The sequence below is a fragment of the Neltuma alba genome, unplaced genomic scaffold, assembly GCF_004799145.2.
Source record: "Neltuma alba isolate B1F8T4 unplaced genomic scaffold, ASM479914v2 tig00011359_pilon, whole genome shotgun sequence".
Taxonomy (NCBI): domain Eukaryota; kingdom Viridiplantae; phylum Streptophyta; class Magnoliopsida; order Fabales; family Fabaceae; genus Neltuma; species Neltuma alba.
The window spans coordinates 68753-89111 of NW_021636056.1; the positions used below are offsets into that span (position 1 = coordinate 68753).

Below are 20359 nucleotides of genomic sequence, written 5' to 3' on the forward strand. Positions count from 1 at the left end.
AAGCAGGCAAACAATGGTGCTGCATGCTTCCGCCAGCGAAAATTGTTTCCTACATCTGCAATTCTGCACTGCATGTATTCTCTTCATACAAATTTGAAGTAGGGCCAAATGAGAAGAATCCCTTTGTGGAGGGTGAGAATTTGATTATGAAATGGTTTATCTTACAGAACCTTTTGGATGTTACATCAATTGCTATGCTGAATAAAACAAGTCTTTTGAATGGAAATAATCAATAACCAATATGAACAAGTCGAGTACCTCTTTGATACAAAGCGTAGCAAAATCAAAATTACTGAACCTGCTAGGTCACTCCTAGTGTATTTATCACAATGCAAGAAGGCGTTACTAAACACGATTATGAAGCAACTTTGATTTGAGTGCATCCCTGACATCAACCTCAGCGAGAGAAAAAAAAAACAAGCAGAAGCTGAATCTTGCATGACTTGTAAAATCCGATTCATCCATACCAAGCAGAACGAGAATTGCTGTACCTCTAATATATATTAGTTGACATACAATCTAGATTGCTCGCTGGCAACAATGGCTGCGTGCAATTCCCTCAAAACCATTTTCTTCACTGCGGCATATTGATTATTCAGTTCTATCAATACCTTTTCGGCAATGATGTCGATAAGATCCTCATACTTTTCATATACCATTGGCACTATCAGCAATATGACAGACACTACCAGCAAAATAAACGAAAGAGCACGTTAGAACTGACATGACTTCTTGTCTTCAGCAAATAAACCTATAAAATATAGTGTTTAACTAAATTACTTTGTGCAATAAATCTAAGGGAAAATGGCAAAAAAGGAAGCTAAAAATTTTTAAATATTAAATAAGAAATATTAACAAAAATTGTTTTTATTTATAAATTCAGTATTGTCAACACTAAATGAAGTGTTGTTATAAATTTGATTTGGGATTTAATAATTTCTAACTTCCTTTTTTGTCATTCTTCCTAAATCTAATGATAAATACAACTAGACTTCTTCATGCAATATGCATGATAAATAATAACCTGAAAGAAACTTTTTCCATTGAAAAATATATTGACTTGAACAAAATTTTATGTGTGAAATTCAAAATTCTAACTTGGAAAAAAAGGGTATAGAGAAGAGATAAGGAGAGGCATGAAACCCAATGCAAGTTGCATTATTGACTTGAACAAAATTTTATGTGTGAAATTCAAAATTCAAACTTGAAAAAAAAAAAGGTATAGAGAAGAGATTAGGAGAGGCATGAAACCCAATGCAAGTTGCATTATTCATGCAGCTTGTGAATAAAGTTATGGACAAAATCTCATTAGTCATAGTTCATAAATAATGTAGCTTGTGTTATCAAGTCAGATTTTATACGCGCATAGATTTTACCAGTGCTTACTTTTACTATTCCTGATTTATGACTGACAGTGGGGAGGATACGATCTAGGCTATTATTTATAGCATGGTTATGTTGATTAGGCTATGAATCGATGATGAATTTGCAGGATTTACATTAAGCAGTTGGTGGCTGACCTATGTAGAAGAAAGTTACAAAGGTGAACCTAGCACCAACAGCAGAGAGACCCCACAGTGTAACCGTAACCTGTAGATTCAATTTAGTGTCAGGGAAAACTAGATGACAGTGTGGAACGAACAATAAGTGAGTATAGGAGGATGCTGAGAAAGTACAAAGAGAAATTGCTTCAGATCTTGTCCGAGAGCTACGTCACCAAGGGATCTCAATCCTTGGATAATATCATATCTCAATGAAACAGCAGCATTAGCAAGCAGCTTTTCGGGCAAGACAATATCTGTAAAGTCAAGTGGAGGCCTGTAAAAAGCAACATCGATCAAGATGAGGAGATAAATAAGGATATTGGGAAAAACAACACACACGGGGTACAATTAATACATTTGGTAGATTGATTCAAATCAAACACCTCTATAAATGCATAGCTACTTAGAAGAGTATAACATGGTTGCCGGCCCAAAAGGAAAAACAGAGAAACAGAGAGGAGAGTGTAGTACGGCGAAGACAAGGTAATGCTGAAACAACAACGGATAATCACTTCCAAAATAGGAAATACAATCGTATCAAAACAAAAAGGAAATACTATCTTCAATGGAATGAATGTGTTATAAATAAAGTGCCTTAACATAGGGAATATAAAGTATTTTAAGTTTGATTTTGAGAGAAAACTCACAAGTTGGCTGCAGGGCCAAAACTTGACCACAGGAACAGCGTTGCCAATAGGAGAAGTACAGAATGGCAAAAGAATGTAAGCAGATTGTAGCCCAACCCCTCAAAGAGAAACCATATGATCGATAGGCCTGCGAGAATGCTTGCTGAGACGTTCTTGTCCCTCCAGAGCATAATATCAGCAGCTAATAAAGAGAAAGAAAGCCAAGTGATGCCACCGTAACGTTCTACAAAACTAATTATCAAACATTGAGAAAATTAATCCGCAACCTTATATTTTCATCTGATTTTTAATCAAGTTTTTATAATTTTTTCTTTCTTTTTTTATTTGTAAGCATTAGTCCCCATATTCATAATCTGTTAACTATAACAAATTTGAGTGCCGACTAAAAGAGACGTGAGTTGTCGGAAAATACAAAATAAAAAGAAGTTTTTTTAAAAATAGAATGATATAATAAACATTATTTGTTAATAACAACAATAAGCCTTATCCCATTAGGTAGAGTCGGCTATAAAGATTGCACGATATTATTGTGCTCTATTAACAACCAAGTTTTTAAATATGTTGTTGATCAGAGGAGATTTCATTCAATGACCTCATTGAGTGTTCTTTTTGATCTTCTTCCGCCACTTTTTATAGGATTTCAAACTGTCTGATCTATCTTACTCAACGACGCCTCCAATGACCTTCTTTGCACATGTCTAAATCACCTCAAATGATGTTCAACCATTTTCTCTTATATAGGCGCCAAACTTACTCCAATGGCCTCATTTTTTATTTAGTATCAAATGAAAAATTATTATACTCATAATCATTTCCTTACATTTATATAATATCCGTAATCTTGTTGATTATAATTTTATTTAGATCCATATGACAATAAGATCTTGATCAAAAATCAGTTGAAACAAGATTGTATGGACTAATTTCCCTTAAAACATTTTGCTCGGATTCCAGATCCTTGCGTACCCTTGCCATTTAATTCACACGATAAAAAATCCTTAATGGATTAAACGTAAAATGCGAGAGGAATGAAGCTTCGGAATCGTTTAATGCATGAAGAAATGAACCAAATTAGATGTTGAATAAGCCGACGGGTATTACCTAGTCCGGCACCTAGAACCACATGCAGAGGCCTTTTCCGGCCAAACAATCGGTTCTTAGCAGTCGGAATGACGAAGTATTTCTCAATCTCTGATTCAGAGCCTTCCGATTCATCATCATCAAGTTCATCCTCAGTACTGCTGAGGAACTCAGAATCGGCAACGTCCAATAATTCCATCGAGTGAGGCATTGTTTTATATATTCTCCTTAACTTTTCTTCCGAATCCTTTTCTTCTTTCTGTTTTCTTCTTTCAGGTATTTAAATACCGTTTCTGCACGACTCAAAAACCAGTGTTAATTGCATCCAATAGAACTAGATAAGAAATTTGACGCTGAAATCATGTGCATGCAAGCATAATGCTCGAATGAACAGCAGCGAGTTTGATCATTAGTGCGAAAGTATAAACTAAAACTAAATTTATCCGCATTATCTAGCCATGAACAATTCGATTCATTCTACGAAGCCTACCTAATAATTATGCATACTATCAATGGAATCAATCGGATATGAGCGAAAGTGCAGAGATCTGCGTACATAAAACAGATTGAAAAAGGGATTAAAAGGATGAAATTGTTGAAAGGATATGGAATGGTGATTTCTCACAATTGTGGATCGATCAATGGCAGAGAGAGTGGTGACCTTCGGAGGGTCTTCGTGAATTGAAGTCTCCGAAGAAATTGTGTTATTTGGGGTCTCTCTCTCTGCTTTTCCGACTCTGCAAATGCAATCAGCAAAACAATTCTCAGGGACACTATAACGAAACATCTCCTCGATATTCGCAGTGACGATCATCGTTGTTTCCCAATAAACGGCATTTTCTCGATATATTTTTGGATGTTCCGTTTTGCTAATTTTGTATTTGTTTTGAAAATTAAAATCGCTTCCTCACCAAAAGAAATAATTAGAAGTATCATTAATTTTGTTTGCCATAGCCAAAAACGAAAATCTATACGCTCTTACATACTTTGTACATTAAGAGCCCATTTGGTTGGATGCATCCCACTAAAACTCCATGTAATCCTACTGCAAACTCCTCTACCGCAGGAACTAATTAACTAATTTAAATAGCAAAAAAAATAATGACAAAGTTAAAGAAATTAAGAAAGTTACTAAATTATTTTAAAATATTTATCTTTATTTTTTTTCCAAACTAATTCGTTTTGATTATAAATTGATATATAATTTAATTATATACACAAATGTTTTAGAGAGAACATATATCATATGATACAATCAAATAATTTAGTAACTTTATTAATCTCTTTGAATTAATCAACTAAGCCATATATTAAGAATGAAGAATAGTGTTTGGTCGGATCATATAAGTGATAATGAGTTCAATTTTATTAGTTACCCTAAAATTATGAAATCTAAACCCCTAGGTTTAATTTCAACCATTCAAATTAAAATGCACAGATCACATTTCTAAAATTATATATAAAACCCATGTCATTTATAAAAAAAAAACATTAAGGTGTATCTGACACTCTAAAGTATTTTCTTATATTCATTTAGCACTTCGAAGTATTTTATGATGTATCTAGCACTCCAAAGCATTTTTTAGGTGCATCCAGCACCCAGAAATTTTTTTTTTGCCTTAGTATTGAATGCAACAAAAAATACTTCACAAAACTAGATGTATCTAAAATAATACTTTAGAGTATTGGATGCACTACAAAATATTTTAGGGTACTAGATGCATCCAAGCCCGAGGAAATACTTCGGGGTGTTGGATGTATTTTAACTCTTTAAGAAAAGATTGGTTTAATAGTGGGCGTGTTACATTTTTATCTAATTGATGCATAAATTAGCTCAATAGCATTTTTGTGTAGATCAAAATGATAATATTGTGAATGAAACTTTGTCTAAACTTCCATTAAAATTTCTAAATGAATTGACATAAATTTTAGGAAACCTTGAACTTATTCACATTGTTAAATTTTCATGTCTAAATTAATTTTTTTTTTACTGAATTCACATTATTAAATTTTTAACTATGAGGAAGAAATTAAAATTTTACTACTTGAATTATGTGGCCCAATTATTTTTTTTAAAGTTAAATTTGAAATCAGTTGGTTTTGGAAAGATTTTTATTATGATTTACAAACATTAGTTTGTAAGAAGTTAAGTGAAAAATTGGATATGAGTGGTCTGAAAAAAAAGAAGAGAAAATACTACTAGTAGGACTTATACATTAAAAATGCATTAATAAAAAAACTGCATAAAAATACGTTAACAAATGGACCCGTACAATAATAGGAATTTACAAAATGAAAGAAAGAGGACACAACTTGAGAACAAGAAAAGATCCAGGATCTATAACAGGTGCTACTTGGACACTGGAAAGGAAAAATTACACACATATTCTAAGGAGGAGATTTTATTCATCTAAAGTCTTACAAAATATCAAAATTATTTGCAGGTCTTAAAGGACTTTAGAGTATTATATTCTAATTATAAAATGACTTCAATACCCCTCAAATTCCTAATTCACATTTTCTCTACTATTGGGATAAACAACCTCAGCAGTGGTTGCTAACAACCCAATGAAAAGGTGTTGACAACCTAAACAGTATCTGCTAACAACTTTTTTTATAGAATTACATAACCTTCACATAAGAGTAAATTATAACCAAATAGTATAATACAACAACTTTAACACTGAAATAGGAAGCTTTTCAAAACCATTAAGAATTTTAACTAAACCTGACAGGATTATAATAAAATTTTAATACGGAAATCTATTGTCAACTTTAACGGTAAGTATTAATAACCCAAAAAGAGCTATTAACAACCTAGGCAGTGTCTGTTAACAATTGACTTTATAGGATAATATAATCTCTACATAAGATCAAATTATAACTAAATAGTATAACATAACAATTACATAAAATCAACTTTAACACTATTAGTTATAATTTAGTTAGTTATAGTTGTAAGAAGTTATATTATCCTATAAAGTCAGTTGTTAACAGAAACTGCAAAGGTTGTTAATAACTCACCTTGAGTTATTAATACTTACTATTGAGGTTGTCAATGGATCTTCGTATTAAAATTTTGCTATAATCCCATTGGGTTTAGTTAAAGTTCTTAATGGTTTCGAAAAACTTCCATTTCAGTGTTAAAGTTTTTTTGTATGATACTATTTGGTTATAATTTACTTTTATGTGGAGGTTATGTGATCATATAAAAAAAATTGTAAGCGGATACTATTTAAGTTGTCAACACCTTCTCATTAGGTTGTTAATAATCACTGCTGAGGTTGTTAGTCGCAATGGTAAAGAAAATGTAAATTGAGAATCTGAGAGGTAGTGATGTCATTTTACAATTAGAATATAATATTCTAAGATCTCTTAAAACCTAGTAGTAATCTTGACATTTTGTAAGATCTTAGATAAATAAAGTCTCTTCTTTAAAACCTGTGTGTAATTTTCTCCACTAGAGATATGAGTCAAGTAGTTGCAATAATCCATCCCACTGCAAATTTAAGAGAGGCTCTTTGCTACAGGAGGGTTTATTTTAATCTTTTAATTAAAAAAATAATCGTAATTGTTGATAAAACATTTTTAATTGTTAATATAATATTAGAAAAAGTATATTTTTAATCTTTTAATCATAAAATTGTTAATAAAAAATATGACATTAAGATCTTAATTATTGATAAAATATTCTTAAATACTAACATAATAAATTTAATTTTTAAAAAATTGTTAAAAAAATTATTATTTAAAACCTAATTGTTGTAAAAAAAAAATTGAAAACTACTAATGGTTAAAAGACTAAAAATAAATTTTTTAAAGAGAAAATTAAAATGAAGTTTAAGGTAAAAAATATAATTACTAAAAAGTTTCAATGATAACATAGTAGCTTGTAATTACAAGGTCTAGAGTAATAAATTAGAAATTTTTCTTTCTTACGATGCACAGATTAACATATTTGATTAAATTTAAAATTCTAATAAATTGCATTATTTAAGGTGTTTCAAGATTTATTTCTTATAAGAGTATAAATTTTTTATTTATTTAAATAGGATTTAAATTAGAGATGCAAAATTTAAAAAAATATATGAAAAATTGAAATTAATTAATTATTTTTCCATTTAAGCCCCATTAGCATATCATTTAATTATGATGCCTTCTATTTAATTCAATATATTCAATTCCAAATTAAGATATTATTCAAATTCAAATTAATTATTAATTTCTTCATTCCTCTAATTAAAATCTCATTTAATTCAACATGTTCAAATCCCAATCAACATGTTATTCAAATTTCATTAATTAAATATATTTGGATCATATAATATCATATCTGACCCATTTGTAAACGAATCGGGTATTAGAAGTTTTGAAGAATATTAGTAGTTGATTAGTTGATTGATGGTGATAGTTGCTAATTGATGATTGATGATAACTACTCATTTATCATTAAAATTATTGGTAATTATTTTTTTATTAGGATCTTATTATAATTCTTTCCTTTTTAAATAAAAGATTTCATATAATTAAAGTATGGATAAATAATAAACAAAATGAAATATTATTTTCGATAAATGATTGACTCCGCAAGGAAGGAAATTGACAAAATTAAAATTAAAATTAAAAAACACAAAGGGGAAAAAGGAAAAAAGAAAAAGAAAAAGAGAGACCTGTAGCGTTCTTCTTCGTTTCTTCCGGCTTTTGTCTTACAACGAGGGAATTGGAGTGACGGATATGGAAATGGAGGAGGTAAACTGAATTTAGTTTCCCTCTGTTTCTAAATCAAAGTGAGTGAGTGAAATTTGAAAAGGAAGAAGAAGAAGAAGTAGAAGATGGAGGCCGTAGCTGAAGGACTGTGGGGTCTTGCTGACTATCATGAGAACAAAGGAGAAATTGGGAAGGCAGTGAAGTGCCTTGAAGCTATTTGTCAGAGCCAAGTCTCCTTCTTCCCAATTGTCGAGGTCAAAACTCGCCTCCGCATCGCTACTCTCCTTCTCAAGCACTCCCACAATGTTAATCACGCCAAGGCTCACCTCGAGCGTTCTGTTAGTACCTTTTTTTTGGCTTTTTCTTGTTGGATTTGATTTGCATATCATGTTTCCTCAGTTTCCGCTGCTATATTACGGGTGTGTTTGTTTGGTACTCACTTATGGTGATTTTGTCTTTGGTAATTATCGGTCTTGTGGCGTCGAGTATGAGCTCAATTAGTTCAATTATGAGCTCTCGGCGCATTAATTAGCCTTTAAGGTGATTGCAAAACTAAGTAATACATGAACAGTAGAAACTGATTAACATATTGGCAAAACCAATATAACAATTTTGCCCTGTTTCTTTCGCCCCCTTCATATATATATTTTTTTTTTGAATTTGTGGAATTGAAATCAGACATCCGGCATTGATCCCTTTGACCTTTAAAGTCAGATAATTTTATAGGCGCCTCTTTGACAGCCTCATCTGGGGAGCATTTGTAGGCAGCAATCATTTTCCATTTTTTGAATCTACACCTGCATTGACCTCGAGGTTATAATTGTCTCGATTGATTTACTCCAAATATTTATCATATTTTTGGATCTAAGGAGCATTTACATTGAGCAAGCATTGTCCATTTTTTCAATCTACATGGCATTGAGTTAAAGAATTTCCCTTTCAGAACCAAATAGTGGACAGAATATTGGTTCAAATAGGAAGTGATGCCAAAGATGCTTACTTTTACCACAGGCAAGGAACTATTCATGGTCAGCACCTCTCATGGTGTCATAGGCGCTGCCTTCATCCGTGGTCTCTAAAGTGAGCACCCTTTGGCGCTTTTTCTGTCATTCCAGATTTGCGCCTTAGGTGCCTCTGTGTTTGCATGCAACAGGATAAGGGTCAACTTGTAAGTGAAACTCAAAAAACTAAAAATAGTAATGAGGTCAAATAGGAAACCACAAAAGTAAACCTTAGATGTTCAGCCTATCCTTAGAGATTTAAGAGAACAGGGTAGACTATTTAGTCTTATTTTAAACTATTATTTATGTCATACCTTTTTTCCTAATTTATTTCAATATCATTTCAAATTTACATGTATCTATTTTGTTTTATATAGCATAAAATTGATGTTCTTCCTTAGTTTCTTGTATCACTTTAACATGTGCGATTTCAGATGTTTTACCTGAGACATTTTAGATATCTAGTGCTTCAAAGACCACCTTTTGCCTTTGATTGCCTTGATTTCTTAATTTATGTCAATAACATTTCAAATTTACATGTATCTATTTTGTTTTATATAGCATAAAATTGTTGTTCTTCCTTAGTTTCTTGTATCACTTTAACATGTGCGCTTTCAGATGTTTCACCCGAGACATTTTAGATGTCTAGTGCTTCAAAGACCACCTTTTGTCTTTGACTGCCTTGAAAATAGGTCAGGTGACTGCCCGCTAAGTAAAGAAAGAAAAGAAAAGGAAGTTGCAAGTGCTCTCTAAAATGTTAGAGATTGTCCAATTCCTTGGTTGCAGCTTAGATGGTTCCCTTTTTAACCATTTGAATGGGGCTGTATATTTGAATTTTGACACCAGCTTCGCTGAACTTTGAATTATGTAATTGATTATATTTTTCTTTGTCTATGAACTTTCTCAAGTTCCTATAAGACACTCAAAAAGACATATTTTCAGGCAAACATATTCCATATAAAAATGTCTAGGCAAACATATTTTCAGGCCACTCTGAAAGAACCTGCTTGAATTAAGATTTTATTCTTGCCTTATGCATTGGATAAGGTCCAAAGTCATGTTTTCTGTCCTCAGCCTGCTACTTTCTTTGCCAGTAAGAATTTGAGGTTTACATAGGAGATGCTTATGATAGTAACTGGGAATGAGAAGGGGAAGAGGTAGGAAACTTCCATTCAACTCAGTCTCATATCAAGTTCACCACATACTTAAAGACTTAGATTGGTGTCATATATGAGACTACTTTGTTGGCAACAAACAATCTTCCCAAGATAAGCAATGTCGTGGTTTTGACTTCTACATTACTCAGAAGAGTATGGCACTGCTAATTCTTCACATTGGAGTTCAGTCGTAGTCCAGTAGGTTAAAAGTACTTTTCCGTCTGACAGTTGTTCCTGCATAAACTTTAGTCTATGAAAAGTGTCTATAATAACTTTCCATTGATTAATGAAATCCCTAACATTATCTTTTGGTTGCTAGAATCTGTTTTTAAGTGTTGCTCTTGGTGTCAGTTAATTAGTTACTGCTTCTACGGAGATTGTTAATAAGAACAGAAATTATTTGGAATTTTTAAAGACATTTTAGAATATGGTTAACTGGATATTCAGGTAGGCTTGATGGCATCATGGAATATGTAAAGTATATATGGGAACGCTTCAGATTATACAGTTAAGGGTGAGATTTGATTGTTCCCTGGCAGCACAAGTCATTGTTAAAAGAGAGATGGTTTGACAATGCATAATTCTTTACTCTTTTCTCAGAAAATTCTGTGCAGGTATAATTAATACAGAAGCCAATAAGCTTCTCTTTAACACCTGGAATTAATTAGCCAGAATGGACTTCCATGCTTTCAGCATTAATTTAGATTCTGAAACCACTGAGATAAACCTGGAAGCTAACACTAATTTCCAGTCTTTTGCTGTTTTGTTATTTCTGAACAGATGAACATATTCATATGGCTGACCGTGTATTAGAATGACATTATCTCTCCTTCCTGTTTCAGCAACTGCTTTTGAAGTCAATACCATCTTGCTTCGAATTGAAGTGCAGAGCATATAGCTTACTTAGCCAGTGCTACCATCTCGTTGGAGCTATTCCACCTCAAAAGCAGATACTACAAAAGGGCCTAGAACTTACTGCATCTGCTGGATATGAGTATGGATACTTTTGCTTGTTATCTTAAAAAATGTTGGAAGAGTTTTTTAGTTATGATTTCTGAAACATGATGGGCACTGCAACAAAGCAAGATCTCATGATCAAACGATACTGGACATGGCACATGCTAGTAACATATTCCATATAAAAATTACAGAAAGAACTTTATGAGTTAAAATATTTTTGAACTGTTGGAATTGGAACATCTGACCCAATTGAATCTTTGTTTTGATTTTCTGTCTGTGGTCTAATACCTTTGATAATTTATATCTTTCCTTGTTTCCTTCGTGTTCAAAGCCAGATGACAAAGTGTTAGTTATATAATGTTGAAACAATGTCCGCAAGCAATTGGAAGGATGGTCAAAACATTTAAATTTTTTTATTCAAATTCCTTTTTCTGAATGTATTTTCATTTGTATAAATTTTACAATTATTCTTGCTCTGTTTTCCCAAAAGTTAAGAGTTTACTGATATCCGCTTGTTAGTTTGGCATGTTCCCCATATGCATATTATGCATTATTCATTAGCTTGAATTTTGTGTTTCTTTTATTCATAAAAACTGGTCTCTTATTAGTGTCCAAGTTATTCAGTATTTGATAAGCCAATGGTAAATTTTCACTTACGATCTTAGATGAGGAACTTAGTAAATGATTTATGTTATATTTTCTTCATAATGGGTTGTGAATAAGACTGTAATTTGTGTTGTATGTTACTTTGCATTGACTATCGTGCCTATGATAACACAATCATAATTTCTTGTAGGATTTCAATGAAGCTGTGGTCTTGCAACTTCAATTCACAGCTTGCAAATGCTTTGATTATTGAAGGAGATTACCGAGGTTCAATCTCTGCCTTAGAGTGTGGATATGCCTGTGCTACAGAAATTGGTTACCTGGAGTTGCAGGTTTGTGATTGAAAGAATGGACATGTCCTCTGATTCCTGATTTTCTTCTGTACTTTTCATTGATCATTGTATAATAATTTATTACTGTGACAGAAAATCCTCTAGTAGTTTCCCACATTCCCGTCCTGTACTAAAAAATGCCTTTATTATGCTATTTGTGATGTATGATTCCTTGTATTGCACGAAATCTAACCTTTTAGCCGCACTCATAGTTGATGAATAATGCAACTTGCTGTGGATTTTATATCATATATTGATTTTAATATTGATTTGAACTGCCCTCTTTCTTCTTTATTAATCAGAGCCATTATCCTACGTCTTTATACAAAATGACAAGCTAGAACACGTGAATATTTGAAATTCTGTATGCTCAAAGGATAATCCGTCAATCTCCCAAGATTATTGTGAGGTATCCCATATATCTATTTGTAATTTCATTTTTTCATTCCTATGTACCAGATGTTTTTTGCCACTTCTATATTGCACGTCCACCTCATGCAATGGGATGATGATAAATTGGTTGAGCTAGCTGTTAATAAATGCAACGAGATTTGGGAGTCCATAGAATCTAATAAAGTAAGTGCAGATATACCTTACCTACCTTATTGCTTTTTAGTGTATGCAATGCACACTCTTGTTTACACCTGGGCACCATCATGACTTGTGATCTTTTTTCTTTAGATCTAGTCTGGTTTCTTATATGTTCCTTGTTTGCTTGCACTTGTCAGAGACAACAATGCATTGGCCTAATCTTTTACAACGAATTGCTTCACATATTCTATCGACTGAGGTTATGTGATTACAAGAATGCTGCACCGCATGTAGACAAATTGGATGCTGCCATGAAGGCTGATATGCAGCAGACACAGCATATGCAAGAGCTGATGAAGGAACTGAATGCCTTAAATCAAAGTCTCTCCCGGTCTGATCTTCACTACCGGGAAAGGGCTGCACTATCTGAAAAACAATCACTGATTGAGGAGCAGCTGAGAAACATGAATGGATTGAGTTTGAATGGGCGAGAGTCTCTTGAACCTGTATACTTTGGGAATGTTAGAAGGACACTGGGAGATAAGCTTCAGCTAGCACCTCCTCCCATTGATGGCGAATGGCTTCCTAAAAGTGCTGTCTATGCACTAGTTGATCTTATGGCAGTTATATTTGGACGCCCGAAAGGACTTTTTAAAGAGTGTGGAAAGCGAATACAGTCTGGAATTTCTATAATTCAAGGTTCATTTCACTGGATAAAGCCACTTCTGTGATTTTTTTTTTTTGGTTGATTTGTTCTTAATTAGTGAATAGCCTTTAACTGAAAACCATTAGAAAGCAGGCATCACTACTGCTGGTTAGAAATCCAAAATACTAAAGGCTTTATGTGAGCGTGATGAAAAGAAAAATTCAAATGAACAACCTGTACATAAACACATGTGAACTTTGATGTTGGGTGTGCCATGTCCTTTTACCTAGAATTTCCAGTTAACATTGTGGCTGGCTATTATTCTTATGAAATCATACTTGCCAAAGATCTTTTCCAGTTGCCAGCTAATTTATGTCAAATACACTTGGGAAGCAATAATCGATCAAATTGTCAATTAGTAAATGAGATTTGTTTTAACAAGTAGTTCTCGAAAATATAATTGATGAGTGAATGGTTTCTTGCAGATGAGTTAGTAAAGCTAGGAATAACTGATGCCACAAGAGGTGAGATTCATCATTCTTTCATGTTTGCTAGATGTTCATGCAAGCAAGGCCCCCTAAGCAATCCTCTTGACTTTTTCTTTTTAGCAGAAGTGGACTTGCAACACTCTGCCATCTGGATGGCTGGAGTGTATCTAATGCTACTGATGCAGTTTCTTGAAAACAAAGTGGCTGTAGAGCTCACTCGAGCTGAATTTGTTGAAGCACAGGAGGTTTGTGTCAGCCTTTGGTTTTCCATATTTTGTCGACTTGTAGGGTGATAGGCATGGTAGCTTGATTTTATTTCACAAAATTGCAAATCAATTATAATTCAAGATATTAGCTAGGTTTCTTCTGGTGATATTTATCCTGTACTATTGGGCATATTAATTAAAATCATATCATTCAATGGTGTGATTCAAGCTAATGTGGCTGAATAGTGCAAGTTTGTGATTCAGAATTGAGTGAAACCAGTGAGTCGGCTTGACAGTTTTGTATTGTTGTTAAGTGTTGTCTGTGTCCTTTCATGGTGAAAGTAAGCAGGGATATTACTAGATATTATTTCTAGAATTAATGACTAACAAGTTGTATGATAGCTTATCTATATGTTTAAGTACCTTTCTTGATCTTAGGTTAGCTATCTTGAGATATGCCGATTGTAAAGACACACGTCAGATTTTGTATTCATGCTGATTTTCACATATTACTGAATATTATTATTTGATATGTTTTACAACTCATGATTCAATAATATGCTTTATGATTCACGATCTGTTTGACTGACATGCTATGGATTCATAATGTAGGTTCCCGCCAGCTTTATCATCTGATATGTATTACAATTTACGACTGAGTCATTTACTTTATGATTCTTGATATGTATGATCAATGCGCTATTGAGTTTCACGAGCTTTCAGTGGAAATATTAATGATATCGTCTGCAAATTTTCAGGCTTTGGTGCAGATGAAAACCTTGTTCATGCGGTTTCCAACTATATTACAGGCTTGTGAGTGCATCATTGAGATGCTACGTGGGCAGTATGCACATTCGGTTGGCTGTTATAGTGAAGCTACTTTTCATTATATTGAAGCAGCCAAGGTATATGTCTATAAATTATAGTTGATACAGTTTTAGCGGTCCAAATGCATCTTCTGTATTTTGGGTAATGTTGATAAGTCCATATGTGGCTTTCACTTGCTACGTAGCATATTTATGTTTTAATGCATGGATCTTGCTAGAATGTGTAGATAGGGATGACTTCATGTATCCAAAAGTAAATGCATGCTTTGTGCAGCTTACAGAGAGCAAAGCGATGCAAGCTATGTGCCAAGTGTATGCAGCTGTCTCTTATATCTGCATTGGTGATGCAGAATCTTCTTCACAGGTGGAGTAATACCCCTGAATACAATTTCATTTGGTATTAAATGTTGTTACTTGAATTAATTTAATCCTATGTGCAATATATAATAACTTAATATTAGTTTTCCTGCAGGCTCTTGATTTGATTGGACCAGTTTATGGAGTAATGGATTCTTTTGTAGGAGTTAGAGAGAAAACGGGTGTCCTTTTTGCTTATGGCCTTTTATTGATGAAGCAGCAGGATCTTCAGGAAGCAAGGTAAGTCTTCGGTAATTTTGATGCCATGAGGACTTTATGTGCGTGTTGAGGTAGTTCTTTTTGTTGACAAGTATAAAGAACAGGATTGAAATTTCTACAAAATTAGGATAGAGTTCAGCAGCAGATGTATGGACTTCTTCAGTAGGTCATAAGTTGATATACTTTGTAATCTATCTTTATAAGAAATTCGGTCTTTGATTTTTAAGACTTTATTTTCTTCAGTTTCCAGGTTAATTGAGCTACAACCTTCATAGCAATGCAAGGTCATAACAGTGCCTTAAAAGACAATTATAAAGCCTTCCAGAGTATTTCACGGACATAGAGGAATTATAAAGAAAATACAAAGTCCACAAGTATGAAAAGGGTACACTAACGATAAGGACAAAGTGCTATGCCTTTTGCTTGCTGGAAACCAAATATAGTAGAACAATTGGAAGAGTTCCTTTTCACTGTCCCTTCTTTTCTTGTTTCTTAGAATAATCAACATATGTATAATTAGATATTCCTTCAATCTTCAAATTAAATATTCTCGCAAGTAAAATCTTTCATGTAACTAGATTTTTTTTCCATCGGGATATGTAACTTTCTCTAACCACCTATTAATGTACATATTTGTCGCAGGAACCGCCTGGCAAGGGGATTGCAGTTGACACACAGTTATTTGGGGAACCTTCAACTCGTTTCTCAGTATTTGACAATCCTTGGCAGTTTGGCGCTAGCATTACATGATACTGTACAGGCCAGGGAGATATTGAGATCGTCCTTGACCTTGGCGAAGAAGCTTTATGATATCCCAACTCAGATCTGGGTGCTTTCTGTCTTGACCGGTATTTCTTAGCCTCACACTTCAGAAGTTTTCGAGTGCTAAAATTTTTTTTGTCACTCTTTGACAAACACTAGTTTGGAATTATATTTGCTGGAAACTATAGGGGTCATATAGCGTCTTTTTTTTTGTATTTGCCTGCCTTTTCTTTTTCAATGATAGTGTTCTTTCATCTGTATTCCCCTTTTTTTGGTAAATTGATGGAGAATCACTTTCAGCTCTCTACGGTTATAAACATATACACGCCTTCTGATCCTTTCAGGTTTATATCAGGAGTTAGGAGAAAGGGGAAATGAAATGGAGAATTCTGAGTATCAAGCCAAAAGAACAGAAGAACTGCAAAAGAGACTTGCAGATGCGCATGCATCCATTCATCATATTGAAATAGTAATAAAGACATGTTTGAATTATTTGTTGGAATTTTTATTCACTTCTTCTTTAGTTCATTAATTTGAATACTTAACAGGTTGACAAAACAAGAATTGAAGTTCTTCAATTCAATGAGTTGGACATCAAGCGTGCAATGGCAGGTCCGCCTATGGGGGTCAATCTTGATATCCCAGAATCCATCGGTCTGCAAGCACCAGCACCGGCACATTCGACATCAAGACTAGTTGACATAGACACTGGCAGACGTGGAAAGAGGAGACTTTAGTATTCTCCTCATTCAGGTGCATCAACTATATTATTTTTGTGAATTAATTACAGACAAAATTTACAAGAGGCTAGCAGCTTTTTTGGCAGACAGAAAGTGCAGCATACCTACCAGCAGCCTTTAGAAGCCTGTGCATCACTGTTGAAGATCTTGTACAGTTAATTAGGATGTTCCTTAACAATTACAAGTGTTTTTGTATATCCATTTTTTGATAGAATATGTTGGAGTCCTGCAAGGGTTCCACGTTTCGTTGTGTTCTTTTGTAGCATAATAGTTTTGTGTAGCTAATTAACTACTGCTTTCCTCTTTATCAATTCATGAAAGTCAAATTTTCTGTCATTTACAGATTAGACACACACACACTGAAACTAATTCAAAATTTTGACTGAACTAGAATTTGAAGAATATCATGTTTGGAGGGAATGTTCTCATGCTTTGAGCGGAATTTATATTACTCATGGTTGGGAAAAATCTTAATATTTACAAATAAATGAAAAAAAAAAAAATTGTCTCCACACGCTTCTCCTCAGTACACCTTGGTGTTTTGAAGGTGAGAGTAATGAAAGGCCTGAATGTACTCGTTTTTGCTGATGGAAAATGGTGAAGGTTATACGTGATGATCAAGCTGCTTCACTGGTTAAGCCAGCTATTTCTTTCAGTGGCCTCCACATGAACTTTCTCCTGCACAAGGAGGAAACTCTTGTTGGCATGGAAGGATAATATGTGACAGGATTCAACTGAAACGATATGGAAATGCGAAGATTGTAATTTAATCCTCCAACACATTTTTCCCCCCAAAAAAAAAAGATAAAGGGGAAAACCAATTTTGTGGGATAAGTAATAAAAAAAAGATTGCATAGAAAAGGAAAAGAAACGGAAGAATGTCCATTTACCAGTTTCCACATTCAGCAATGACCCTCACTTTAGGCCGAAGTGTAGGCAGTAGAGCAAGGAACTGTAATTCTGCCTTGGAAAGAACCTATAGAACCCGACAAAAAAAATCAGATGAAATAAAAGATAAAGTGGGAAAATTTCTAAAATTAAAAGTGACTTCCATGTTCATAGTTTTTAAAAAATAATGTTTTAATGGATGAAAATCATCATTGTTTTTAAAATTTATAGCAAACCACATTTTTAATTTTTCTCGCGCCATGATCAGTGTGCCTCATTTCTTAAATTCAATGCAATGCAAATTAGGTACAGCTAAATTATTAACTAGTTAAGTAATAATTATAAAAACATTACAGACAAAGAAAAAAAAACCTTTCCTGCTTGATACAAATGGATGCTAAGCTAATATATTTGTCTAGGAAACACACTAATCCTTAGTTTAATTATTGAAAAATAGAAACTTTTCACGTAAATTTGGATGACAAACCATAAGATTAGTAGAACAAGCCAATGACAAAAAAACATGAGCACAAGTTAGAAGTAAATTATTGTGAAAACATAACATAGTTAATTCATCTTGTGTTAATTGAATTCATTCAAAAATATATTTAACAAATAAATAGGGCAGAAGTGAGGCTGTAATGCCAACCTTGGCTTCAATGATCCACACAACAAGTCCTTTGGCATCAGGTGGAAGTGCTTTTAATCTGTAATCAACCTCAGGTGGAAAATACCACCTCGCTATTGGCTGCTTCCCAACATGAGCCTAAAACATTCATAAAAAAGGGGTAAACTTGAGCAACACCCATCATACACAGCAGTTAATGCTTAATGTAACCCTGAATAACAACCTATCACCAAAATAGTCACGTGACAAGAAAAGATTTGTTAGTGGAAATATTATATTCTAAGTACATGAGTTAGACCGGCAGACACTAATGACTTAGTTTACAAGAGGAATTGAATGCGTCATCTCTTAGAGAGGAGCTTTCATGTCATTAGACTACAAGGCCACTAACATAGTATCAATATTTTGTTAAGGTGTCTGGTGACCTTAAATTACCATGTGACTCTTAAAATACTTCTTGGAGAAAAGCCTTCATATCATTAAACTATAAGGCTACTGACACAGTGTCAATACTTTGTTAAGGTGTCTGGTAACCTTAAATTACTATTTGACCCTTAAATTATTCCTCGGAAAGCAGCTTTTATGTTATTAGACTACAAGGCCATTGACATAGTGTCAATATTTTAGTAAGGTGTCTGGTAACCTCAAATTACCATGTGCCTCTTAAATTACCTCTCGCAGAAGAGCTTTTATGTCATTAGACTATAAAGCCTCTCACGGTGTTAATGTATTGCTAAGGTGTCTTGCAGCCTTAAGTTAGCATGTGACTCTGATCATGTCATACATTTGATATGAGTATTAAACAAGAAGAAATGAAGAAGGAACTCACAGGGCAAACAGGATGAATCTTGGTGAGGGTAGCTTCCGGGTCACCAAGGCCACGAGCAGAGAGGTCAAGGAAATAGTAGCCCTGATATCTCAAACGAGTAAAGTACCTTCCTTCATACCCACCTTCATGAGGAGAATATATGGCCAGAGCTTTGTGTTCTTCCACATCAGATAGCCATTTCCCAAGATCGAGCCTCAGCAGGTCGCCTCCTATGAAATCTCCGATCCCTATCCCACCACCATCACTATTACTACTGCACCTGATCACTACCCCACCACTCGTCTTCGCCGTCTTCGTCTTCCCAACCCCAACGTTATACTTTTGCTGCTGCTGAACAAATTGCAGCTTCTTTGGGTTCAGTGAGGTCGCTCCTCCATAGCCCAGCAAGCTTGCACTGGCCGACATTTTCGATGCCTGAATTCAAGTTGAGAGAGAGAGAGAGAGAGAGAGAGAGAGAGAGTAGCGTTATTATAGAATGAGGTTCATGTTCTGTTTTCTGAGTTCATGGCAGAACAGAGAGATACGTGTGTATGGTGGAGAAATGAGATAAACGGATGGCTGTGACTTGGCTTTTCTTTTTTGTCTCGTGTTGTAGCTTCCGCATGGATATGCGGTGTGGACTTGTTTTTCTTACCCCCAAAAAATATTTTAATTTTTTTGGGGAAAAAAAACAATATTTTAATTTAATATTTATGAATTAAATAATCTTTCATTATATATTCTTATATAAATTACATGTACTTCATATATGAACTATACAAAGCTAGTTAAGTATAAAAATTCAATAAAATGTTGATAAAATTTTCTTTACAAAATTTGTATATTTCCTCCACCTAATGTTTATTATTTAATACCCATTATACATGGGTTTAATTTTTTTTAATAAATAATGTGTTGATGTGAAGGCCAATATGTATATAACTAGAAAATCTGGTTAAAAATCTCTGTTTAAAAATTTAACTAACTAAAAAAATCAAATTTGAACGAGTACAATTATAATCCGTAAATATAACATATCTTCTGGTGTGTGTAAATAACTTTCATATTAATAATTGTTGCACATTATTAATAATATTTGTACATAATAGAAGATATATTACACTTACGAATTATAGTTGCATGTGCTCAAATTTAGATCCTTTTAAATAATTAAATTTTTAAACAGGATTCTTTTTACCAAATTTTCCATAACTAAATACATTTT

At 33.6% G+C, this 20359-nt stretch overlaps 3 protein-coding genes across 6 annotated transcripts; 1 reads left to right on the plus strand and 2 right to left on the minus strand.

Moving 5' to 3' along the window:
• Window positions 1-126: 126 nt before the first annotated feature.
• LOC114712411 (reticulon-like protein B3) lies at window positions 127-3962 on the minus strand. 2 transcript variants are annotated; one of them, XM_028896945.1, is made up of 6 exons: window positions 3897-3962; window positions 3293-3564; window positions 2192-2372; window positions 1677-1818; window positions 1521-1590; window positions 127-685 (listed from the first exon to the last, which is right to left on the minus strand). In XM_028896945.1, the coding sequence occupies exons 2-6, from the start codon at window positions 3480-3482 to the stop codon at window positions 504-506; spliced, it is 765 nt and encodes a 254-aa protein (XP_028752778.1). In that variant the 5' UTR covers window positions 3483-3564; window positions 3897-3962; the 3' UTR covers window positions 127-503. The 2 variants fall into 2 exon arrangements, with proteins under 2 accessions (XP_028752778.1, XP_028752779.1); XM_028896946.1 differs by lacking the exon at window positions 3897-3962 and having other exon boundaries at window positions 3293-3603.
• A 3996-nt stretch (window positions 3963-7958) lies between these two features.
• Window positions 7959-17146, plus strand: LOC114712410 (sister chromatid cohesion protein SCC4). Of its 3 annotated transcripts, none has more exons than XM_028896943.1 (13): window positions 7959-8316; window positions 10979-11130; window positions 11893-12034; window positions 12494-12610; window positions 12763-13264; window positions 13697-13735; window positions 13820-13944; window positions 14715-14810; window positions 15007-15096; window positions 15205-15329; window positions 15951-16156; window positions 16415-16539; window positions 16619-17146. In XM_028896943.1, exons 1-13 carry the CDS (start codon window positions 8104-8106, stop codon window positions 16805-16807), a joined length of 2121 nt encoding a protein of 706 aa, XP_028752776.1. In that variant the 5' UTR covers window positions 7959-8103; the 3' UTR covers window positions 16808-17146. The 3 variants fall into 3 exon arrangements, with proteins under 3 accessions (XP_028752776.1, XP_028752774.1, XP_028752775.1); XM_028896941.1 differs by having other exon boundaries at window positions 7960-8316; window positions 14664-14810; XM_028896942.1 differs by having other exon boundaries at window positions 7960-8316; window positions 13823-13944; window positions 14664-14810.
• Window positions 17147-17170: 24 nt separating this feature from the next.
• Window positions 17171-19626, minus strand: LOC114712413 (NAD(P)H-quinone oxidoreductase subunit N, chloroplastic). The gene is made up of 4 exons (XM_028896948.1): window positions 19156-19626; window positions 18348-18464; window positions 17701-17786; window positions 17171-17488 (listed from the first exon to the last, which is right to left on the minus strand). The coding sequence occupies exons 1-4, from the start codon at window positions 19558-19560 to the stop codon at window positions 17428-17430; spliced, it is 669 nt and encodes a 222-aa protein (XP_028752781.1). The 5' UTR covers window positions 19561-19626; the 3' UTR covers window positions 17171-17427.
• Between the last annotated feature and the right edge of the window lie 733 nt (window positions 19627-20359).